At 31.7% G+C, this 27,879-nt stretch overlaps 1 protein-coding gene across 1 annotated transcript; it reads left to right on the forward strand.

The window, feature by feature from the left end:
- The first annotated feature begins 2,399 nt into the window (after positions 1-2,399).
- LOC128175583 (phenolphthiocerol/phthiocerol polyketide synthase subunit C-like) lies at positions 2,400-27,652 on the forward strand. The gene is made up of 5 exons (XM_052841334.1): positions 2,400-2,608; positions 24,938-25,098; positions 25,837-26,040; positions 26,144-26,325; positions 27,455-27,652. Exons 1-5 carry the CDS (start codon positions 2,400-2,402, stop codon positions 27,650-27,652), a joined length of 954 nt encoding a protein of 317 aa, XP_052697294.1.
- The last annotated feature ends 227 nt before the right edge of the window (positions 27,653-27,879 follow it).

Here is a 27,879-nt window from a genome sequence, read left to right on the forward strand (position 1 = left end):
TTGTGTTATTTTTAAAAAGGAGTTGACTTTAAATATGTTTTTCACCTATTTATTTGATTTATATACACTCACTGGCAGTATATGATGTCAGAAGAGATACTTTCATAATTTAATCAAAATCAGTCAAAAATGGATATTTTTGTTATCTTTTTTCGAATGGGAAACAAAGAGCGACTCTTTGAACAAAAACGAACTTTTTGTCACTTATAAGAATTGGAGAGATACATCTTTGGTGAAAATATTTTGTTTGTTCAAGTAGTCGCTCAATGTTTCCTTTGAGAAAAACTGCTTCAAACCAAGCCGTTTTGTGCTTAAAATGCGAAAATGGCGGGAAAAGGTAAACTTTATGATGTCATATTTTTAAATTATGGGCACTAAAATCAAAATGAAATTGTGAAAAAAAACTTCAAATGTATATTTGTACAAATAAAACAAAGATTTATATTAAAATGACAATATTCGTTTAAGGGGGCCATTTTAGGCTCAAACCATATATAGTCCTTTGAATGTTTTTTAATGAGAAGGATATGGACCGGACACGGCTGCATAGACAGCTGAACAGGGTGATTGTTACATCCCCCAAAACGATGTTTGCAGAGGTATAAAAATCTATTACCAAGACCCCATAGGCCACATTGCTCACCTAAACATCAGTTCTTGTAATTCTTTACATTTGTAATATGAAACCCTTTTAAAAAGATATTAAAAGCAAAAATTCTTATATGTTTTAAAATTTGAAAATACAAAAAAAAATCCAATCAAACAAACAAACAATGCATAAAAAGATGTCTTTTTTTACATCATATCCTTAGATCCAAGATGCGTCAACTTACTTATTTTATTTTCGAAGGTCTCGACGTATGAAAGATAACAAAACTGGAAAACGAACTATGAATAAATATAAAAAGTAAAGGGATTCAATATCTATACAGACTGCACTTTACTTCTTTTTTAAAAAGTGAAATGAACTCATAATTCAATGTATTAAAAAATAGGAACCGTTCCGCATATCAGAATAATATAGTTATAGAAAAAACGTTAGCAAAATATATTATTAAAAGATAAACGTTTTAATGAAAGATTTCATTTATTCATCGAGCATATAAATTTCTTCAAAGCAGTCGCACTATGAGCTGTACCCAATGAAAAGAGAAAAAAAATCACATCTACGATCGTGAGTCATACCTTTTTATTTTAGCTATGAGATGGAATTTTTCTTTGTCTATTTATCTTCCTTACCACATTTTAACGGGACATTTAATTATTGATTTTTTTTTAATTCCTTTGAAACTACTGTCCTTTTAAACTGCTCTGCATTCTGTTCGTCGCGTAGGCGTTGCAGTTTAAATCACTGCTATAAATATTGAGGAGAACACTGTTGTGCAATTACCTCATTGAATTCAAATGTAAAGAATATGTTTTTGTTTGTTTTGACCAAGAACATATCTTATGCAATTGAAATGACAAATAAATTTTAGATTTAAAGCGTGTGTACAATTCTTTGAACACATAGAAATAGCTTAAAATATTTAAAGTGAAATATTCTGGGTTTCAATATCTTCTGGGCATCAGACAATGATGACCGTTGTTTGAAATCGTCAATTACTCTTGGAGTGCACTGTATGTTTCTTTATTAATCTAATTCAATTTACAGTGAAAGAAAGAAGATATATCTGTTATTAAAGAAGTCGCATTTTTCACGTCTTACCTTTCACATAAGTTTGCGAAAAAGAAGAATCTATGATCGCTCAGAAATTTATTTTATTGCCAGATGAATTTTATAAAAATCCAAAAGCTTAGAAGTGGTTCATGCAAAGGTAGTAGTGGTAAAAAAAATTAGTAAGCTTGTTTATGTAAGACGTTATTTATTGTTATATTTAATTTTGATTAGGCTGTTCAGCCAGGAAAGACACGGTGATCAACTTAAAAATTTAAGAAATATAAAAAAAAAATTGTTTATGTTCTGCGATTTTAGAACCACTTTTATGATAGTGCGATGCAAATCGTGTCAATACAACCATGTATACGTTTAATTTTTTCAGTATAAGTTATGTCGAAGCGATCCCGGTAGCTCATAGCAATTTTTTAAATAAACTCCCACCTTTCCAACACAATTACGCTGCAAAATATTTTATTTTTCATTATTATTTCCACAAAATTGTAAAAAAAAAAAAAAAAAAAAAAAAAAATGGTCTTGAGTACACATCTTTAAATATTTTCAGTACTTTGATTTCTAAGAGGCGGGGCTAAGTTGTACCACGCTGATATCCAATCAAAGTTTCAGGAAACTTTTTATACAGAATAACTTAACGATTTTCTAACTGGTCATGCGATTGCAATTCAGTTCCTTTCTAGAGAAACATTTGACATGAGAGTCTTTTATTTCATGTTTTTAAACAATGAATGAAGAAAATGATATTGCCATTGTTGGTATTGGTTGTATGTTTCCTGGTGCTGAAAATATAGAGGAGTTCTGGAATGTTCTGAAAAATGGAGAGGACCATGTTCAGGAAATTCCGCCGGAAAGGTTTGATGTGGACGCTTTCTTTGATGCAAACCCTGATCATCCACACAAGACGTACGTGAGGAAAGCTGGTTTAATAAAACGGTAAAATCATATTATAAAATAACACTTCAAGTTCATCACTAATGTGTTGATATTTGAGCGTTTCATGCATATTTTATTACAAAATTAACTGTTTTAAATTGTTTTTTTTTTTTACATCGTATGTTGTACTTTTTCTTGATGTTAAATTTAGTAATTTATGTATTATCATTAATCATAGTATTCTTAAATGTTTAAACCCGACGGTCAGCTGTATTCAGGGTGATATCGGCAAAGTCTTTTCTTAAATTTTTATGTTCATAATAACTCTAATTTACTCTAAATAAATTGGGAATTAGCTTAAATTTCAAAGGAAATTAGAAGGCACCTAACTGCCTTGTGTGGTCAAGAAAGGTTAATTACATTGTTTAAGAATTGGCATTCATATCAGCTTTTTGGTCCGGTAGGACTTGAGTTTAAGTGTTTGACATTCTTTACATTTTGCAAACCATAATTTTGCTATAATATCGTCATTATCATTCACCTTTCTATTATGATTTTCGTATAAATTTTGAAATGCCCAGATATTTTTATGGCAAAACGATTAAGCTTAATTTGCTAAACGGTTTCAAATTTTTATGTTTTGATGACAAGTTTTTCCTTCAAAATATCTTTCTACGAGATGCACTATAATAACCAACTATATTAGATTCATTCTTGTAACTAGATGATAGCCCGCACATGCGCGGTAAATAATACTTTTCACATTTATAGCGTTTGTGTGTTAAGCAGATTTTTTATATACATTTTTTGCATTTAGTGTGTCCGAATGTTCTTCAAAATTGTTTTAAAATGTTTGAAAAAGGCAACTGGTATGAAATTTAGAAGACGAGCAAACTTAAATTGATTAAACATGTATATGACCTAAGTTCTTGTTGTTGTCGCAGCCTTAAAAATGACAAACATATTCGGCTTTTGACTGTTTGTTTTACATACATTTTTTATAAATATAAAAATTGAAACCAAATATGTCCGATCCAAGTTATCTACCCGAGGTGTGATAAAATTGTCCAACACTTCCTCCATGATGTTTATTAGTAACCCGCGCACTTGGTAACCCCGTTCTAGAAAGTTCTTTCCATCAAAACGAAAATTGCGCATTCAAGAAACGAATTATCTCTAAATACAGCTTGTTACAAATATGAATATTGAAACCAAATATGTCCGATCCAAGTTATCTACCCGAGGTGTGATTAAATTGCCCAACACTTCCGCCATGATGTTTATTAGTAACCCGCGCACTTGGTAACCCCGTTCTAGAAAGTTCTTTCCATCAAAACGAAAATTGCGCATTCAAGAAACGAATTATCTCTAAATACAGTTTGTTACAAATATGAATATTGAAACCAAATATGTCCGATCCAAGTTATCTACCCGAGGTGTGATTAAATTGCCCAACACTTCCGTCATGATATTTATTAGTAACCCGCATACTTGGTAACCCCGTTTTAAAGTTCTTTCCATCAAAACGAAAATTAGGCGTTCAAGAAACAAATTATCTCTAAATTCAGTTTGTTACACATATTTATATTGAAACCAAAAGTGTACGATCCAAGTTATCTGCTCGAGGTGTGATTAAATTTATCTAAACTTTCCGTCATGATATTTATTAGTAACCCGCGTACTTGGTAACCCCGTTCTAGAAAGTTCTTTCCATCGAAACGAAAATCGCGCGTTCAAGAAACAAATAATCCCTGCATAAAGTTTGTTACAAATATTAATTTTCCGATCCAAGTTATCTATCCGAGGTTGATTAAACTGCCCTACACTTTCCGCCATGATGTTTATCTGCATACTTGGTAACCCCGTTCTTGAAAGTTTTTTCATCAAAACTAAAATCGCGCGTTCAAGAAACGAATAATCTAATTCTATTTAATCTATATTTGACAAATCTTAATTTCTATAAATACTCTAAATATGTTACTGGTAAGTATATTTACTCTTTACGTAAATTCAAGTTTATTTCATTGCTAGTATATATTGTGATGCTTACTTCCCAGGTAAATGTAATAAAATCCTCAAGTAATGGCTTTCCCCAAAGCTTGCCTGACTAAACAAAATTATTCAATGGAAGCATGCATGTAACATTTAGGCTATCTTATCAGAAATGAATTTTAATTTTCGCTGCTGATCATAAATTTATAAATGGAACATGCAGATTTAAGACGAAATGTTAAATGTCATATAAATACATGTAAGTTTGAAAGCTGGAGAGTAAATAGTCGGTTTTTTCATAATGTATTTATTGCAAAATCAATTGAAAGGCATTTTTTAAAACTTCCAACCTTATGAAATATGAGAGGGTACACAATTCAATACGTATTGTTTTTGACTGTGTGTGGACAGCTTCATTAAAATCATCTTGACAAGCAATTAAAAAAGGTTAGTCTTTTCTTCGATCTAGAACATGTACATATATATCACTTGAAATTCATTTATAAAATTGATTCAAATTTTTAGGAATGTACATATATCATATAAGTACATGTAAGTTTGAAAGCTGAAGAGTAAATAGGCGTTTTTTTCTAATTGTATTTTTTGCAAAATCAACTGAAAGGCATTTTTTAAAACTTCCAACCTTATGAAATATGAGAGGGTAAAAACACGTAACTATTGTTTTGAATGTATGTGGGCAGCTTCATTAAAATCATATTTGACAAGCAATTAAAAAAGGATGAATTCTCAAATTCATGAAAAAACCCTAACTGTAACTTCAATTCAATTAGAATTCCTTATTTGCAGTTTCTTTATTGCATGCTCCTAAAAAGTGGAGGGGGGGGGGGGGCAAATCCATGATATTTCTATTTATCCTATAAAGTTAAGAAAAGTGCCAGCTGTCAAAAAAAGAGGGGAGGGGTAAGCAGCCTCCTTCACTCCAATCCCCGATGCTACGTGCCTGTGATGTAAACACATGGTGTGCTCTGGTGTATTTGCATGATCCCAACAGACTCGGCAACTAATCGACGCGCAAAAACTATAAATGAGACATTTTGGTGCGAAATCCTGCTTTACCGTTCACGCAACGAATGAACTTATCCAGAGATCTATGGAAGGGGGAGGGGGGGGGGTAAATTTGTTTTGTAACAGCTACATATATGATTATTATACTTTGGATCGGATGTTTTGGAAAAAATCTATCGAATTAAGAAACACACTTTATTAGTAATTGTTAAATGTAGTAATGTACATTTAGTAAGACACGCGAGTTATGTTCCCTTTTCAAGATTAATGAAATCGCCCAACTAAACGAAAATCGGGTCACACTCCGCTTTGGCGATTTAGTTCCTCCAGTAAACATTCCAGCTGTATGAATATATATTTGTTTTCATCCAAACTGATGACTTTCCTTTAATAAATATAATCCAACATCAATTATTTCTTACATTGTTCCGTAATAGATGATATGTTACAACTTGTTGCGATCGCGATGACCCCCCCCCCCTTTTTCACCATTCAAATATGGTGGAATGCTGATCTATTTTTAAATCAGGATTACACACGTGCTCTACGTGGCGACCGTCCTTTTTACTTGAAAACTCTTGCTCGCTGTTGTTATTACATGCAATATAACATTTCCATCAATTATGAACGTAAATGTTGACATCTTAAACATGCATCGGTTAATCTTTTTTTGTGAAATATCATAATATTGCTTGTCCCATTGTCTGCACTGTTTCGGAAATTGCAACTTTTAAACCTTAGATATGCCTGACGTCATGACGTCAGGCAATAATATTGCTCCAACCATTGAGCACAGTCTTCCTCATTGCAAACAATTAGGCTTCTTAATTGAAAAAATGCAAATTTACAATATCTTTTTACATTTCGTTAAACTTAAAAACTTTAAAATTTAAAGCAGTATGCATATGTTTGTAATTTGATTGATTTATTATTTTAGTGTTAAAATTGTCACGTTGATTCAAAAAGAAGGTTTTGGTTTTATGTTATCTCATGCAATTTGCATGACCTTGATACTTGATTTATGAACATTGAAACCAAATCAATCTTCTTGTTATATTCTTTAATAAAATTGATTTAAAAGTTTATCAATTGTAAAAGAATAAAAAAAATCAAATACCGTTTAAGAAATATAAATGCTAGACACATACAAAATGACACTTAATACTTCTTCTTCTTTTTTTTTTTTTTTTTTTTTCTTTTTTTTTTTTAATAATTTTTTTGTTTTTGTTCCATACATACTAATACTAATGTTGACATTAATAAATTCAGTTTTTATTAATTATATACACATGCATACTTACTCACACACAAGTATATTAACATACATTCTTCAATATTAGTGGTAAATGGTTACTTTGCTTCCAAAAAAACCCCCAAAAAATTAAAAATAAACTAGAACTTTTTTCGTCTGCAACAAAAAGTAAGGGCTTTTCGACAGCCCCATTATCTTTTTTTTTTTAATTAAAAATGTCTACAAAAATTATCTCGAATCTATTTCCAAAATTTCTGAACGCCTTGGTATAACCAGATGCTTAGATATGAATTAAAAGGTAGTGCAATGTGAAAAGAAAGATAACTCCAGAACTTTGCAAGATGCTACACTTCTAATTTCCAGACGACATTTTTTTCAAAAAATCAATTAAAAGTAAGTATTCATTTCTTAGACACAAAACTTGGTATGCATATAGTATTTATGCTCTGCATTCTTAGAGCAAAGCGAGATAACTCTAACTAAATAATTTTTTGAAATTTAAAAAGGTTTTTATCTTTTAGCCTTCTCAACCCCTATAAGGAGTCCAAAAGTGGCCCCTCGGACCATAATTTTAAAATAGAACTCTTTATTCTGAATAATAAACTGAAAAGATTTAAAAAATCCGATACAGCTAAAGGGCTGTTTTCAACTTTGACCCCTCTAGATCCCTTATTTTTCAAAATTTTAATCCTTAAACCTTTTCCGGTCTGCGTATTTGGTCCTTCATTATAAAAATTAAATATGAAAATATTTTTTGAGAAAACGTGGCACGCGTGAATTCAGTTTAACATTAAAGCACCCATAGACGATTTTTAATCAACTTATAAAACCGGAAGTTCTCAATGGTTTCAAACGAATCTTTAAATATATGATAATTATGACAGTTTGAAAATTTCCCATTCCTCATTTGGTGGTTATTTCAATTTTTATTTTTTTTAATCCCCTTTTTTCCTAGTTTGAAGTCTAATATCTCGAAAACAGCAACAGTTGTCGCTTACAAGTATCTAAATCCAAAATTTCATAGTTTATAATCAAAAAATAAAATAGATACAAAGGTCTTTTTAATATTTTGTTTTTTGCATGTGTAAACCGGAAGTATACAGACCGGAAGTCCAAAAAAGGACATACGGGAGAACTAAACAATTGCTAAAAGAATCTAACATTAAATTTTTAATTTTGGGTTCCGTTTTCAAAAAATCGCTGACGAAACTTTGTCGAGAAGAATAATAACTAGAACTTTTTTTGTCTTCAACAAAAAGTAAGGGCTTTTCGACAGCCCCATTACCCCTTTTTAATTAAATGTTCAAAAAGAAATTAATCTCTGATTTATTTCCAAGTGTTCTAAACGCCTTGGTATCCCCAGTTGCTTAGATAGTAACTTATGATTAGTGCAATGTGAAAAGAAATTCCAGAACTTTACAAGATGCTACACTTCTAATTTCCAGACGACATTTTTTTCAAAAAATCAATTAAAAGTAAGTATTCATTTCTCAGACACAAAACTTAGTATGCTTATAATATTTGTGCTCTACATTCTTACAGCAAAGCGAGATAAACTCTTACTAAAAAACATTTTGAAATTTAAACAAGTGATGATCTTCGGGCCTTCCAAACCCCTGGAAGGAGTCAAAAAGTGGCCCCTCGGACCATAATTTTAAGATTGTACTCTTTATTTCTAACAATAAACTGAAAAGATTTTTTAAAATTGGATGAAAGGTAAAGAAGTTACAGCTAAAGTGCTGTTTTGTACGTTGGCCCCTACAGACACCTAATTTTCTCAAATTGTCTACCCAAAAACTTTTCCGGTCTGCGCATTGTGTTTACCATTATACATCTGAAATATTGTAATGTTAACTTGAACACTTTTTGAGAAAACGAACGACGCGTGATTTTTGTTTAACATTGAAACTCCCATAGGTGATTTTCATCGACCTATAAAACCAGAAGTAGTCAATATATGTCAATGAAACTCGGAATGTACGTTTACTACTTCTATCTTAACAATGGTAAGGTATAATTTAAATTTTTAAAGGTCATTTGAATTTTTTGGTTTTTCATCCCCCCTTTTCTAAAGTTTAGGATTTAATATCTCAAAAACGATAAGATATAGAAAGTTGTCCACGCTTACAATTTTGTACAACAAGACAAGATGTATCTAATTCCAAAAGCTGAACGTTCTAATTCAAAAACTAATTAAAATATTGAGTTTCGTTCAATTTTTACAATTTTCCTTATATAAACCGGAAGTACCGGAACCGGAAGTTCAAAACATTACATTCCATAGACTGATATATTTGCTGTAAGACCGTTGCATAATTGTATCTATATACCTTCCAGTTTTATAGAAATCGTTGACAAAAAAACTGTCGAGAAAATAATAATAAAAAAAGACAAAAACAATAGGTCTTTTCGACCGAAAGTCGAAAAGCCCTAATAATAAAACAGAACAAAAACAATAGGTCTTTTCGACCGAAAGTCGAAAAGCCCTAATAACAAATAACAATACGAATAGTAATAATCATAATATCATAAACCAATCTAAAATGTTTTTCCATGTAAGCCACAATTTTTCAAAATTGCGCAGCTTTTGATTTTGGGTAGCAGCATATTTTTCTACATGATATTTTATTCTTAAATGACTGAGTAATCCAAGACAATTTGGCATTTTATTTTGCATTTAGGATATAAAAATATATTGTTTAAGATAAAGAATTATGAAGTTTATAACCCTGTTATTCTTTGACAATGGTAGCTCACCAAGAATAACATTCGAAACATTAAAACCAACTCTTTCAGCGGTCTTTCTGTATATATGAAGACTTAAATCACTCCAGAGTGGTTGTACTTTATCACAAGCAATGAAAACATGTATTATTGTTTCAACATTTTCCATACAAAAACCACAACTATCAGAAGTTTTAATATTAATTTTCTTAAGGTATTTTCCAACAGGAACAATTCTATGCAAGATTCGAAATTGTAACCACTGGGCAGAAGAATCACTAGTGGTTTTATAACAAATTTTAAAAACATCTTGCACTTATATTGTGTCTACTCCATATGGCATAAGCTCTGCCTCCCACTTGCTGATTGAGGTTGGAATAGGCTCATTTTTATTCAAAAAATTATAAAAGATTTTTGAACATTTTTCAGAAGATATGAGAGGTTCAAAAAATAAAGGTACATATAGCTTATGAAGTCTTTTGAAAGAAGACCTATCTATTAACAATGATTTCAAATATTTTCAAATAGCTGTAACAATGCTATTGTATTGCATCACACAACTGTCAGATAGATTGTATGTGTTTTTAAGAACTCCAAAGTCTAAAAGATTACAATCATAATCAGAAAAATCTTGCACAACCTTTATTCCCTTTTCATATCAGGATTTAAAAAAAAACTGGTTTGTTGTTCACTTTTATATATGAGTTATACCACAGTGGAATAAAATGAAATTTGTTTTTAAAATGGGGAGAGTAAGTAAAAGATTTCATATAACATGACCAAGCAATCAAAACATCTTTCCAAAAGGCGCTATTTTCTTTTAACAAACAATCAAACACAAAACTATCTCCAAAATCATTCAATTTCTGTAAAATATCATCTCCTTTGAGAGCATAGAAAATATCCATCTACGGTTTATGTGAACAAGTTAACCTTTTAATCCATGTACATTTAAGTGATGTAATAAAACTTCTAACATCTACCATTTTCATACCATCTGACAAGTAGTCTTGTGTTATAAGAGACCTTTTACTTTGTCTGTTTTGGATTTCCATAGAAACTCAAAAATAGCTTTGTATATAAATGATATAATCTCCTTTTTGGGAGTAGGAAGCGATATAAATAAATGATTTAGTTTTGGAATCAACAAACTCTTAATGACAGTTACACGACCAATTGGAGTAAGAATTCTTCTTTTCCATTGTTCCATAAGTGCAACGATTTTTGGAATCTGAATACCAAAATTAATTTCAACAATTTCAGAAAGTTCAATGGAAAATTGGAAACCTAATAAATTAAAAGATGTAGATTCCCAGTCTAATTTCCATCTGGTATGATGAAACACTTGATCAGAATATTTTTTTGAACCAATCCACACAATTTTTGTCTAAGATGTATTTATTTTAAGTCCCGAAAAGCTGGAGTAAATATCTATAGTTTCTAATGCTTCGAACAAGGATTTTGGTGAACCATCAAGGGCTAACAAAGTGTCGTCTGCATACTGTGATATTTTATGTTCTTTATTATGAACAAAAATGCCCTTAATATCATTGTTTTACTTTATAAGAATTGAAAGGATTTCTGCACAAATAATGAATAAATATGGAGCAACAGGATCTCCTTGTCTACAACCCCTTTGTATGTCAAATTGTTCTGATAAAAAACCACTTTGTAAAATGCAGGCACGGAAATTTGTGTTTAAAATTTTTATCCACTGGATAATATTTTCTCCAACCCAAAATTATTCAAAACTTTATAAATAAACGACCATGACATAGAGTCAAAGGCTTTTTCGAAATCAATGAGGATCAAAAGCCCTGGAATTTCATGTAGCTCTGTGTACGACATCAGATCATAAACAAAGCGAGTATTTTCCCCTTTGTATCTACCTTTTATGAAACCAGATTGTGTATTTGAAATAATAATGTCCAAAACTTGCTTGATTCTAAAACTAAGGCAACCAGATATGATCTTGTAGAGAACATTTCAAAGGGTTATTGGTCTCCAGTAGCCCTTTTCACAAAAAAAAACTGGAAACTGTCTTGGTTTGTCCCCTTTTGGCAAACATGAAATTATTCCAAGTCTTTGAGAGATAGGAGGCTCTTTTTTAAGAAAAATACAGTTAATAGCTCTAACAACATAATTTCTAATATCACTCCAAAAAAAATGAAAAAATTCTGCAGTATACCCATCTCTACCAGGGGACTTATTATTCTTCATGTGCTTTAATACGTTAAGAACTTCTCCTTCCTCAATGTCTTTCTCCAGACCTTTGGACTTATTTGTATCTATTTTAGGAGTATTAGAATTCAAGAACATTTCTTCTTAATTTATATTAACTAAACTTGAATCTGCACTTTTATACAGAGTTTCATTATATGTCTTAACTTCATCTAAAATTTCTGTTTGTTCATATATAGTGCCATGAAAGCATCCGATTCTAAATCCTCAATTTCTTGCAATAGTGTTTTTTCTTTTTGGTCTTTTTCTTTTTTTGATATATGAAGAATATGAGATTCATAGTATATCCCCGTATTTCCATCAGTAATACCTCAAGAAATAAACTTTCATCACTGTTATTTTTACATTGGAAATATTTACTCTCTGCATTCTCTAAATATTTTTTTTTTATTTTTATTTATGTTTTTATTCATGACTTTCACAGCTTTATTACATACTACATTTCTTTTGGAATCTCAACATTTTTTTTACATACAATATACATGCAAGAATAGAAATATGATAGTTCACAATGGTGTGAAAGTTTGTTTTTTATGTTTTTAGTGGGGGTGAGAAAGGACAGAAAACATTGAGTGAAATAATATGCATATAAACACAAAAAAAAGAAACATAAGAAGAAAAGCAAATAAAAAATATAACATGCACACCAACTTATAAATTGACAGCTCTAAATTTAAGGATTTTCCAATATGTGATTATAATATACACAAACAACAGCATGAATATAATATTTAGCACGTACATGTACATATGTTTATTTATGAGTGAAAAGAAGGCGGAGAGAAAAAAGCTGACGGGGCAATGGTTGCTTTGCGGCATAGCTGTCTATCAGGGTTTGCTTATCAAAAAGATTTATTTAGATATTTTAAAAAAGCATCATACATTCTTTTAACAAATAGTTGGGGATATAGTAAAGACTTGCTTAATTCTTTCAATAATATTCTCCAAGTGTCTCTCAAATTTTTCAAATTCACGGTTCTTTAAAAGTAAATATTTTCCACAAGAAGCCTGTTTTCAATTTTCCTTTTGAGTTCCAACACATTTAAAGTTGGGTAAGTTTTAAGTCTACAAGTGAAAACATACTGTTTTACAATATAACTTAACAGGTTTTGTATTCTATACATATCATAGTTTTTATATTTACCAAAAAGTATACTTTGCTTATCAAACATTAGGGACACCCTGTAGTTTCTTAAAAATAACTCTTTAATGTCACTCCATAGTTCTTTTACAAATGGGCATTCTACAAAAAGATGACTGATTGTTTCAGAAACTTGTTTACAAAAAGAACATTTAGGGGATTCAATAAGTTTAAGCTTATGCAAGTAATAATTTGTTGGTAATATCCTGTGTAAAATTTGGAATTGTAACCAATGGAATTTAGATTCTTGGGTTGTCTTAAAAGGAAATTCATATATTTTATACCAATCATTCTCATTAAATATTGTGTCATTCTCTTCCCATTTTAGTTTTGCTTTATTTTGGACCCTCTTTTCCCTTATCAATATATTATACATATCTTTACATCCTTTTCTATTTTTGTAGAATATGGCTAATGTATTTGGGATATATGGTCCAACTGTTGGTTTAATTTCTTTTATATTGCATTCACCTATTCGTTTTAATATACTCTTTTTTAGACCATTATATTCAACAAAGTTAGTCTTAATACCAAGTTCAATAAAAGATTCAAAACTTCTAAAGTCACCATCTATATCAAAAAGGTCAATGATGCAAACAAAACCAGCATTAAAAAAACTTCTCAAAAATATACTTTCCTTGTTTATCTTTACCCTTGGGTTATACCATATGAGTTCAAAAAGTGGATCGGTGTTTTGGGAGATTATCTCGCTTATTTTTATGTAACTTAGGAACACCTCTGACCAAAATTTGTTACCTATACTTTTACTGTGTTTAAGTACATAATCCGAGCCCTTTATCCATAAGTCATTTATTTTTATTTTTATTTGAGCTTCTAATAAATTAACCCACTTGGATTTTGATGTGAGGAGACTACGAATCTGTGAAAGTTTATATTCTTCTCCTTCTATAATTATACCTTTAATAATTTTGTTATTTCTTATAAGAATCCCTAAAACTTCTGCGCATAAAAGAAAAAGATATGGTGAAATTGGGTCACCTTGTCTACAGCCCCTTTGAGGGTAAAAAAAATCTGACGCTATCCCATTTTGAATAACACATGACTTGATTCCACTATAGTGTATATTTAATTGAATCACCAAAATTAAATAGATCAAGGGTCTGGTAAATAAAATTCCAAGATATGGAATCAAATGCTTTTTCAAAGTCTATCAACATTAATAATCCTGGTATTTGGTTTTGTTCAGTATAGTTCATTAAATCATACACTAGTCTAATATTTTCTCCTATGAATCTCCCCTTTAAAAATCCTGTTTGGTCACTACTGATTAGTTTGTCTAGGACTTTTTTTAATCGTTCAGCTATACATCCAGAGGCTAATTTGTAGACAACATTTAATAGACTTATTGGGCGCCAATTTTTTAAATATTGCTTAGGTTTTCCTTCTTTGGGAATACAGGTAATAATTCCTAATTTATTGGTTTCTGAAAAGTTAAACAATTCATATGAGTTATTTATTGCCCGTATTATAAAGGAACCCAAGTCTTTCCAAAAAAATTTCAAAAACTCGCTAGAGAAACCATTCGGTCCAGGACTTTTATCATTCTTCATTTTTTTAAGAAAGTTTAATACTTCTGTTTTGATTAATGGGCCTTCAATGTATTGCAATTCCTTAGCATCTAATTTTGGAAAGCATTCTCTAAATATTGATTACTAACACATTTTTTACCTTTTGAACGTAGTCTTTATCTGTAAGTAAATAATTATTAAATTTCCAAAGAACACGCCCTCTCCGGAAGGGATTAAATTTAAGCTCGAGCAAAATAATAGAATGATCAGACCTGTATCCAGGTTTGATAGTGCAGTTTTCAACCAGATTTGTTAAGCTGCCAGAAATGAGAAAATAATCAAGGCGACCTTGTTTTAGAGGATTTTTTTCCGCCATGTATAAATTTTTTCAGGATTTAGGACTCTATAGTAATCTATGAGGCATAAGTCCTCCATTATTTCCAGGACTTTACTTCGAGCCTTTGGATTGTTAACACTACAGTAGTTATAAGTATCCTGCGTGGGGTTCAATGCAAAATTAAAGTCCCCACATAAAATAAAATATTCATTATCACATTCAAGGAAGATACTTCTTACATTTTCATAAAACTCAGGGTTGTCAATATTAGGACTGTATATATTAATGAGAGTAACCTTGTGGTCCTCAATTGTCATGTCCAAAGCCAACAAATTACCTTCACAGTCGTTTTTCACTCTATGAATTTTAAACTCGAAGTTGTTGTTGAAAAGTATACAGATCTCTCTTGAGTTAGATGAATATGAATTAAACACACATTTATATCCCCACTGTGTTTCTATAAACTGTTCACGTTCAGAAATAAAATGAGTATCTTGTAAGCAAATGATAGAATAATGTTTTTGTTTATAGTAGTTAAGAACATCTTTACGTTTTGATGGTGTGGCGAGCCCCTGACAGTTCACCGTAGCTATTAAAATATTGTCAGACGACATCATATTGACGTTTTAAATAGAAAATAACAAAAGCAACACAGGCAAGAACAAAGAAAGTATTTAAAAATTACAGGCGAGAAGCAAATAACCACTTACCATTACCAAATTTTCTGATCCAACCATACCCAAAAATATTACACACACACAAGAAACTAAGCATCCTACCATTAAGAACACTTATAAAGGGAGAAACACGCACACTCACAGATACACACATGCATAAACAGAAAGTTCAAGAGACTCCAAAGATGTCAGATCCCTTTCAAATTTGCACCTGAGAATTCCCAATCAACTGTCACCAAATCCCTAAAACCCTGTCCCCAAGCTCCCAATATTTCATTAGCTATTGAAGATTTATCTCCCTTACTCAGACTGAAGAAAATAGCACAGATGAAACACATTTGGAGCCTCACACCAGGCATGACCTGAAGCCAATTTTCATCCTTAAAACAACAAGATACAAAATCATCTTGGTACCAAATCAGAGCATATACATTTTTCTTTACATCAAAACAAAAATATTTCATTAGAGTCACTTCATTATGCAATCATTGCATAACAAAGAAGAAATTTACCCCTATTGTTCACACATTTCATAACTATATTGTGAATTATCAGGTCAAAAATGAAATCTGTATCTGGTAAATTTATATATCAGGTAAAGCCGGTTTACTTGTCTACACACTGCCATACTCACTTTTATCTAAAAGCAGCATGGTAACACAGGACAGCCCAAATGATATCAGCGTGTAATGGAGCTCAGATCTGCTCTGACAACCATAAATCTTGCTTTGATGATAAGAAATGTAAAAGAAACAACTGGGATGCAACTTCATTCTGTGATTTATGTAACATTCTATCTGTAGAGCAAAAGTAGCCATGAAATTTCAATTGGACACACTTAATTATACCCCTCATCAGGTCATCCCTATAGAATTTGAAGAGAATTACAGATCAATGATGATTGACACATGTTAGATAATTTACAGCAAGAGCAATAAGCATATACATGAAGTAATTCAATAAGGCAATGCATTTCTGATGCATATTTACAAGAGAAATCACATAAGTGCATGCCATATCACAATACTAAAAAAAAGAATCATACCAACCCCCATAGTTGTGGATAAGGGTGGGGCATCTATATTGTACCCATACATGTTACATGATATGATTTCTTTCAAATTTTGATTTTCATTACTTAGAATAGGACAGGTGTGCTGAGGTTACCATATAAAAAATAGTAATATCTCCTTCTAAACATTTTAACAATGACTAATGTTTCAATATCTTAGGTCATTCAAACATAAATATCAGTATTTGTATTTTGTAAATAAGGAACTCCCATTAAAATGTGGGAAGAAACTGATTTTCTGGCTATAATGCATAAAAACATTTTCTGGTAAACTGAAATTCATCAGTTTTTTAAGGATGAAAACCATGAAAAGCTCAATCATGATGATATTATATATACTTGACTCATAATGACCTTCTCAACTAAATGCATGAAACCTCTTTTCTACACAAAATATGCATCTGTGTGATCTTGTAAATGGTGTTAAAGCATGTTTTTGCCTCAAACTATTACAAATGGGTAATTCAGTGTAAAATAAACATAAACATAGCACATATTTGCCCAAATCCCTTAATTCCTTGAATCAGGACTATGTAGGAAATGAAATTAAAACTCACATAAGGTGAGCAGAAATCAAAAAAATTAAAGTTTTTGTCAAAATAATCCTTCGATAGACTGTTCATGTTCTTCTTCGCAATGTTTCGTACTTGTCGCTTAATTCTGAGACTTGCACGTAAACTCAAAATTGGTCTTTCGATGAAAAACTAGTCGCTGCGTGCTCTTACGAGAAAGTCTGAGGGCATCAAATATGACTGCGACAATTGATCTGCACACTTTTACAGCATCTAGAGCACAGAAACCAATATTCTAAGCTCCAGTGACTTCATATCATCCAGTTTTAAAGGTTTTTATTATTATATATTAAAAATTACATGTTTTCCACACCAAAAATCATCATTTTTCATATTTTTTTCATTACAAAATTTTAAAAGCATTTTTCTATCTTCAGACTACAGACACTAATTTCTGTTAACAAGATTTGACATAAAATACTGAAAACTGGCACCTGCATGCATTTTTTCAATTTGACACACAGCCCTTCAAGGTATCACACCGGTAATTGTTTTCACTATATAACACTATAGAGGGGAAAAAATTCTTAAAAATCAGTTTGTATTTTTCATGACAAAATATTCGGAGGAAATGTTATTTGTTACCTATCTCATCAGCTAACATCATAAAAAGGGCAAGCGATACTGCATTTTCTCAAAATATCTAACTCCAAACAGGTCTACCCTCAAAACCACGTGTTTTCCATTTGTATGTAAACAGACTGCACACTCCCCAGGAAGCTGCTGCATGAGCCCTGAAAGAAGTAGTCCCTGTGAAAAAAAATCATCACCTAACAAAATACATGAAATATCCTACTCAGTGATACAACAAATTTTAAAACTGAGTAAAGGAAAATGTAAAAATGCAGTCAAGGAAAAAAATAATTCTGAAGTATATATGGAACTACAATTGACCGAAATTGAGATAGCGATCCCGATCTGAAAACCGTTGACCGATCCCGAGGCATCCAGATTCCACTCCGCTGTCTATCAAAAAAGTGTACTAGTGCCGTTTTAGTCCTTCATAAACATTATCCAGAATATCGAATTTGTGGCGGCGTCCTTGTTCGTCCAGCGCAGTGAACTGAGATTTCTCAACGACAAGCTCAAACAATGCGAATCTGCGGCACAATCTGCAATGACCCTCGACAATCAAAATCAACAATACTCGCAGAAAGCCAATATTAAATTTCTAAATTGGGCCGAGGAGAAAAACGAAAACCTCAGAAGTAAATTGTGTACAATTCTCAAGGAGGCAGTGGAGATGGACCTTGACCCCTCGGATGTTCTTGCGATTCATCGGATTCCTGGGGGAGATGGGAAAGGACCACGCCCTGTGATCGCCAAATTCCGTTACAAGGAGGTCAAGATCGCGGTCATCATAAATCGATCGAATGACAAACTCAAAAAATGTTTTACCATGCATGACCACCTAACACATTTCAACGCAAAACTTTCGCGCAATCTTAATGGTGACACTAAATACGTACCTTTTCTTTATAATCACTATTATAATTAATTTTTAATTAAATAATTTCTATAATAAAAATTACCAACCAAAAATTAAATTCAATAATCAATGTTGTTTTTAAAGTATAACTAAGGATGCAATAGTTTATGCACTGAATAAAATAAGGAGTATCTTTGTTTGAAAAGTGAGACCTGGAATACCTTATCTTTGACACATCACTTTCCTTGAACAAAGTGGGTTGCTCACGTAACCGACTCAACATATTGACCTATTGTTTTAGTTTTGAATCGGGAAAACATGATGACAAGACATTCGTTAATCTTTTAAGTAAAAAAAACCGTCGTCAGGATATATAATTTATATTCAGTCAAATATGAGGGATAAATTTATTGCAGAAAACATATCACTTTTAACTTCAACACACTTATAAAGCTGATATGAATTCATAAATATTCATTATTTCTCTTTATTTATGGTTTACTGCATTCAGATATTTTTATTAACCACGTTACATAGAATAGAACGAATCGTAAAACCGCGTTTTGATTAAAAACAATATGATAACCACTGCACTAGCAATGAATTTCCCATAAAAGACGATACAAGCAGATTAAAATCCAGGCACACATAATTATTTTTTTTAACAAATCCCCGATCTTTGTATAACATCGCACATGTGCAAGCCACACACTTTATCATATCATAAAGTGACATTATGGACTTAAGAAATCGAAGTGTTTTGACAAAAACCTATCTAAAAAAAATAGTGTTGCATCGTTTCTTTATTGGATTTAAAATCACATCACTTATCTGCTTTGTTGGATTTATTGCAACCAGGGTCTACAATTACATGCAGACGCCAGGCACTCTGTATGTATGACACAGGTGTTCGATGTGTGCAAGATAATGCAGATACAATAAATATATATCTTTAAAAGAATAAAATTCTTTTAAAGATTTAAATGACTGAACTTTTTTTTTACAAACGTATTACTACAATTATTTATTGTTGGTGCCGTTTAGGGAACCATATTTCATTTTCCAATTTTCTTTCAGGTTCATAAAAAGGTAGTGTTTCATAGGAGAATCATATGATACATGTATGAAAAATGCTTTTCAACACACAGAATATTCATAGGTATATCATATGAATGAGGCATCATCTAAAAATCAAAATAAAGAATCACAAAAAAGGTCTTTTAAACACCTGTGTTTGAAATGTGTACACTATATATACAACTTATGTGAATTGTCTCATATACAGAAAATGAGTATTATTTAAAAAAAAAAAAATCATTCTTTGAAAAATATTAGATGACCAATATGGTTGAGGCGCGATTAAGCACATTATGCATAATGCTACGACACTCTCTGTTTATTACATTTTGAATTGCTTTTTGTGCATTTTCTTTTATTATTGTTACAGAAGAATTCAATAATTAATATAACTGCGGTTTGTATACTTTTATTGTCTAATGATGTTATGACTGGAAGCAGCAGTTAATCAAGTTCTGAGGAACGGAAAGCCACATTTGTGTTTCAGATTTGTCTTCACTGAAGTTGGCACATATGTTTTTTTTCTATCCTTTTTGCTTTTTATTGGTATCAGGGGATTTTAGAATAACACTAGCATTTTTCTTAGAGGAATACTGAAAAGTTATTTTGAAGAGGGCTTATCAATACTTGGTGCTTACAGTTTTTGTTCATGGAACCTGCAAAAGAAAAGGCATTTTTATTTAATGGCATAAGTTGTGGAGGGGTGTCAATTGTATTTTTAACTGTGACTGAACAATACCCTCTGTATTTTCTACATTCTTTTTTTAATATGTCTGAACAAATATGATCTATAACACATAGTCGCAATGTCCCTTACCTCTGCTGACACACTGCAAGTTAATTTCCCGTGATGGATCGCTTTAAGGTTTTGAAGCTTTGACATTATATGTGTTTCTCTGTCCACATTTACACGTTTTTATTCACAGTTCTAATTTGTATGCATGTCATGTCGACATATGTTTGTTAAATAAGTTTTTGTGTCTGCGGTCCATTTTTTCTATTCTCTGCAGCATCTTTTAACAGGATTATGAAGTATTATACACGCGCATACAAAACTGTTAACAATTGCAATTATCAGAATAATGTTTAATAAGTAAGCAGGCAACACTTACATTTTATATATATGGCATTTGCTCCGCACTTACATCAGATATTTTTAAAATCAAAGCAGACACACTGTTACTCACCATTAAACAACCTTTCGACATAAATTGTGCTTGCATATAGATTCAATGTATCATAAATGAAATTCAACCTATCAATGTTGAATAACAAAATATTTACCATTCAAATCTCTCCCAAACTCGCACAAACATGTGTTCCGAAAACACACACATTTATATCTTACACAAGTTGCTGTCCTTTAAAAAACGACTACAATACGTGGACTATTTGCATGTGTTTCCAACGAAAACGTGAAAGCCTTAAGATTATCAGTGATTCCACCGACTCTAGCCCTCTGCTTTTAACCACTAAATTTGTACGTTGTATTACGTATACATGTATGTATAGCCCTGACTTTTTATCTCAGAATTTAAAGGATTCATACTTCTAAAATAATTATGATCAATCTATGAATGAAGTTTGCATGTATAGTATCAGGTATTCGGTGAATTCTACTATTTGCGCTCACATTACGATTCGCACTACTTATTTAACTATATGCAGTGACAGCTATGTGTATATTAAAAAATTCATATTTTAATGCATTTTTCCTGAGATTTAAACTTTTATACAGTGACATAATTATTCAATCATACTTAAATGATTAAAAAATTTTATCGGGAAGTTCTCTAGCCTCGCCTACTATAGAAGAAAAGTTAAGTTACATGTGTATTCGGAAAACAACAAAACATTGCAAATTATGCTAATTGATGCATGTTGTAGTTTCGACATAACTTTAACTTGTTTCATAATACTGATAGTTCATATCACATGCCAATCATTTCTTTAAAAGGAATACTTTGTTTCTGTACTGTTTACCGACAACTTTACAATTACAGCGCCTTTGAACTTGTGTGCATATGGCACGGAATCCCGATCCTGATTCAGATAAACGTGTGCTACATGTAGCCTGGTTCCCTTAGCTACCCATTACGCACAGGAACCAGGCTAGCTCATGCGCAGGCTGAATTTTCCCCATAGCATCCGGTTTAACCTCGCTTATATATTTTCTGCGTGGACCTCAGGGTCCACGCAATTAAAATTTTATAAAGTGAATATACATAAGCAGTCATGTGTTTATGCATCAAAATAAAAAATGTCTATGTAGATACACAATGTTGTGAACATTAAAAAAAATATATAGGACCACTAGCAATGCAGGTTCAGGGATCAATTCCTCAATGCCATGTCGCGGGAAAATGCAGTCTGCCAGTTGCAGGATCCTTTGCTGATTCATCTTCCGAGGAGATTGATCCTGATTCATGGAACTCTACAGGGTCGGTATCAAGCTGAGTGTTTCCCAACAACCCGATGTCTTGCACCGAGACATTATTCATCTCATGAGTCTCAATGGTGTGGTCTCTGACTGTATACGATGATGTTCAATGAGAGTTATGCTGCTCCCCAATTTAACGTTGTCATGGCTATGAGCAGCTTCAGTATACCCTTCATAAGTGACGATGACCTCATAAAAGTGGTCCTCTTCAGATTCACACTCATTCATCACAGCCCATTCTTCTTCACTGTCTACTGAAATTGAAACCGAGTGTGTGTACTTTGTTCTTAAGCCCTATTAATTGCTTCCAGCCCAACGACTTAAAGTATATTCAATCTGTGATGTCAAATTGTTTGTAAAATTCTTAAATTTTTAAAATTTGTGCAAGACAGTTTTATATATTTTAATGTGAATTATATTACATGGAAGTTATTCGAACTATTCTTAAGTTAAGGATTTTTTCGCAGCTTAATTCTGTCTGCACTTTCCATTTTTATGCATTTTATCTATAAAGGAAAAAAAAACTTTTATGACTTTTCTCTCAGTTGCATGTCTAAATGCTATAATTTGCTTTATCCCAACAATTAATTGCAAAATAAGTTTCTGTCTCTATGCAGAATGAACATATCTCTTAAAATTGGACGTCTACGTATTTATATGGGCGGAGATTCTTAAGTCTTACTGTCAGAGTTGGGGTCAATTACTTTGAAAAGTAATTAATTACTTTCAAATACATTGACAATTTTATCAATTACTTGCAATTACAATTACATTGATTTTTTTAAATGTAATTAATTACTCTCAATTACTTTGATAAATGTAATAAATTACATTTCAATTACTTGTTTTATATTTTTAAATCTTGAGAACATATACATATATTAACGACATTAAGATAGACAGGTCTTTATGTACGGTTATTTTTTTAGAGGTTGTATAGTTCAGTTCAGATCAGATTTCTTGAAAATTTTCTTTAACATCAAATTCATTAAGTACCATTGAGTTCATTTTTGGTTCTGAATAATATTTTTTCTATAGTGAATTAATTTTTATACACATATTAAAACTATGTTTATTGAGAAAGAACAACTTTTGGCAGTACAGCATATCAGTATATAAATAATAATTGCTATAATTCACAAGAATGAGATATTTTGATTCCCTTGAGTTTAAAATCAGTTCAGTTCAGTTCAGTCTAAAATCAATTGGGGTTCTTGGGTATTGGAGGAGTTCACACCTCCACAAAATAAAGATATTTACCTATTGCTCTGGGCAGTGTGTCATACTGTATAAACATATGAATCATTATGGGACATTTAATTATTGTATAAACAAAAGTCCATGCCAAACATGTATAAAATCTATTTATCATTATAAGACACCTTAATTATATCTTAAACTTGCAGAAAAGTAATTGAGATGTAATTGAAAAGTAATTGAAAGTACACAATATTTTTGGAATGTATTTAAATACATTCAATTACTTGTAATTGAAGACAGACTCAATTACCAATTACTTTCAATTACTTTGAAAAATGTAATTAATTACACTCAATTACAAATACTTTTTTCAATTACCCCATCCCTGCTTTCTGTCATGTTGTTTTGTAAAATGGTCTCAAAAATTTTCTCGTAGCCCTGTGGATTAAATGATTGACGTTTTTTTTTCAGAAAAAATATCTGGTTTCTCGAATTCTCTAACATTTTCAACAGTAGACAAATCATCTCTTAGAATATGTTTAGGATGTTCTTTAGATGCGAAATAAGGTTTGGGAAATTTTGATTTTGTCCTGGAGGGCCTTTAGTAGCTAAAAATTGACGTTTTTAAATTTTAAAGAAAAGTCTGTTTTAAAAAATGTCAACATTTTGCATTAGTAAAATTATCTACTAGAATATACATGTAATTATGGTGTCATTTTGATGTGTGATTAGGTTTCTAAATTCTTAATTCGGTGGGAACACAAAATGACGGTTTTTTGTCAATAAAGTAAGGTTCCTAGAACTCCTCCTACAACCTATGCAGTTGCTACTTCATCTCTATATTATCATTATAGGGGCAGTCCTATAGATGTGCAATAATGTTTTAAGACCTGCTTAACTACTCAATAGTGAAAGGCTGACAAAATAACATTTGCAATTAAAATGACAGAAACTGTACAAATGCGATAAGAAGGTAACGGTGATTAGCTTATTTACTGTTAAAAGATGATACAGTATTCTGGTATTCTGGAGAAGGGAAATTACTTATTTAGAAAGTGTGAGTATTACAAATATATACCAGTGTCTCATAATATTGTGCTACTACATGCATTATGCTTACATATATAGGTCAACCTCATAATTATAATCCAATTAGAGCTCACTATGAATTCCTTTAGAAGCTGATCACCACAAAAGAAAGTTTTATGCATGTTAATTATAATCCTATTGTGCATATTGAAAACATAAATGTACATGTACATCACCTAAACGCCTAAGAGCTTGGTAACAATTTTATCCGATGATGATGTTGACACTCAAAATCAAATCTAACGCTGAAAACCGCCGGGGGAGAGAGAGACGCTATTTTTTTTTTTTTTTTTTTTTTTTTTTTTTTTGTTATAATTAGATAGACCATACGTTCTATGACATGAAATGTAAAGATTATTGATCAATTCAAATTTTACATGCAAAGGTTCAACTCCAGATTGTACATAAAGGGCCAGTCATGTGTATTATGCAATCGAATCTCATCCTTTTGAAAATCATAATTTAAAAAAAAAATACCAGAAATAGCACGTGGCCTTTTTAACCAAAAGTGTTAAAAGATAATTTTTTTAGGAGCAGACATTTGGTACAGATATTACTGTCTAAAACAATATCAAGATTTTTTCTATTCAGACACGATGAATGGGACAATCGATTCTTTGGTATCAGTGACAAAGAGGCTGAACAAGTTGACCCTCAGCAGCATTTTGTTCTGGAGTCAGTGCATATGGCATTGGAAGATGCCGGGATTTCAAAAGAAAAAATAGCGGGTTCGGAAACGGGAATTTACATAGGTATGTTAGCATTGCCATTCGAAAGACATAGACAAATTAGAGAAAACAAGGTAATCATTTAATTTTAATTGCTGAACAAGAGATGTTTGAGTTGCATGATATTTAAATCTCAATTATGTGTAAGCATCACGAGACAATTGTTATATTTAAAACATTAAATAACTTTCAAATTATTTTTTTTATTCAGGTTCATTTACTACATATAATTAACAGTTTTCACATGCATGGCTTTTTGCCTCTTTTATATTCACGCAGCCGTAACTAAACGCTATAACTTTGTTTTTATAAAAGATGCAAGAGATTTTATCACAATATCTAGGAAAAAATAATTGGTTTCGGCCTCGTAAAAGGATTTAAAGACACGCAATATAACAAAAAATATCAACTAGTGTTCGACTAGCACCCCCTCCCCATTATACGACAAATCTCTACGAAAATCTGACACCGTCAGTATTCTGATAAAAAATAGTCCATTTGTGACAGCTAGACACAACAACTTTGGACAGACTGTAGTAATCTTTTATACAAAATACAATAAAACGTAGACAAAACGTAGACAAAAAAAAAAGACAACAACAAAACAAAGACACCTTAAAGAAAATACACACAATATCTAGCAGTTTACACTTTGTAATTATTTTAAGATAAATCCCGTCTATCAGTACATTCAATTTGTCACGGGTTGTTTTTGATGTTTCCATAAAATGCCTTAAGCGTTTAGTTATTGTCCTTTTGTAGGTGTTATGAATCACGACTGGGATTGTGTCTTACGGTCAGCAAGACACGAATCTACAAACACTACGGTGACGGGCACCGACTCCAGTATTCTGTCAGCAAGAGTTGCATACGTCTACAATCTGCTGGGTCCTGCTATAACAATTAACACTGCATGCTCTTCGTCTTTAGTAGCATTTCACATAGCTTCTCAGGCACTGAAAAATGGTATGTTGGTGTGTTCATTTATAAATTTATGACAAAAAAATAAAACCCTAAATATGAAGGAATTAAAGAAGTAAAATCTCTTCATTATATTTCATTTTTCCAGGAGAAATATCAATGGCAATTGCTGGTGGTGTCAGTTTCATCCTTGACCCGTCAGTTTTTGTAACCTTATCGTCAGCAAGAATGGCATCACCAACCGGAAAATGTCACACATTCTCAGAAAAAGCAGATGGATACGCAAGAGGAGAAGGATGTGGCATTGTTATAATGAAGCGGCTATCAGATGTAATATACTTTATACAATTTCCTTATTCTGACCAAATACTAGGGATGTTCGGAAATTATTGAGACAACGTGGATATTTCAATTCCTAAGTGACGAATTAGGGTGAAAATTGGCATGAACATTTAAGAAACCTTAACAAATAATTAAACAAAGTAATATTTATAAAATGTTTAATATTTTGTTTACAACGGTAGATAAACAAATCGGTGGTCGGGGTACCCGGCGCAAGCATAAACTCGGAGAATAATAAAACTAAAACATCGTCTATCTAAGTGTCCGCAAACTTACAGCTCATACTAAAAAAATCAGATCATATATGTTCATTTTGCTATTTATTGTGACTAACTTTTGATCAAGAGTTGAAATACGGATATGGTACAGATATATTTACCGAGGAATAGAAATCTGACAACGACGGTATATTGAATTTGACGTCAAGGCGGCGCAACGTATATACATCAAATTGGTGGAAATTTCGGAAAAAACCTTTTCGGGGCACCCAATTGCCTAAACAAAAGATATACGATGGCAAGGGATTGATGGCTTCAGTTTATAGTCTTCTTTTATTAATTGTTCAGCTAGAATTCAAACAAAGCGACTAAATATCAAGTACTTTTCGCACACTAAATGATTTCAACAGTTCTAAAATATGTACATGTACACAGAATGCCTGTAGGAGACATTTCACAGTTATTTGACTTTCGGTTAGAAATAACCCGATTTTTTTCACAAAAATCAAGAATGGAGAGAATATGTGAATGTTGACATCTTGTAATGTAAACAAAAGATGAGAAATGAAGAAATAATTCTAATATCCCTTTGTTTGTTAGGTGTTCAAAACATAGGATCGATGAAAAGCGTTAAAATGATGGTTGCGGTAAGTTTGCGGTTGCGCCAGGTCACTGGACGAAGGGAAGATGGTTAGTTTAGCATGATTTAATCATGCCATGGACACGAAACTGTTCACATTGATTAACTCTATCCTGGTGTACGTTTTGGTGAAATTTCAAGGGTTTCTTTTTTTCTCGAAGGAAATAAGAGTAAATGTCTCAATAATATCCGAACAACCCTCGTATACTAAATGAAGTTTGAATCCAAAAAAATGAAGAGATAATTATTGTTTCATTAGGCTAAACGTGACTCAAACAAGATTTGGGGTACAATTTTTACGAGGCTAAATCAAGATGGCCACACAAACACACCGATCACATCTCCTTCTAGTGAACAACAAGAAAAGTTGTTGGAATCTGTTTTCCAGAACTGTAAATTACCGGCAAATTGTGTGCAGTACATAGAGGCTCATGGTATGTTTAATTTTCGACTGTAACAAATGCCTATAGCATTAACATTTCTTATTCATAATACATGTATAGTATGTTGTACATCTAAGTCCAATTTTTTAATTGGAAACTCATCCAATATTTTTAATTTCTTTCAGGTTGTTTTAAAATGGATATTCCATTGCTAAATGTGTTTCTTTTGGTCTGTAGGTTCTAGTAAAATATGAAAAACTATTTCCAGTAAGCAAATAAAAGTAAAATAAAACAAAAATAT

This window comes from Crassostrea angulata, chromosome 3 (genome assembly GCF_025612915.1).
Source record: "Crassostrea angulata isolate pt1a10 chromosome 3, ASM2561291v2, whole genome shotgun sequence".
NCBI lineage: Eukaryota > Metazoa > Mollusca > Bivalvia > Ostreida > Ostreidae > Magallana > Magallana angulata.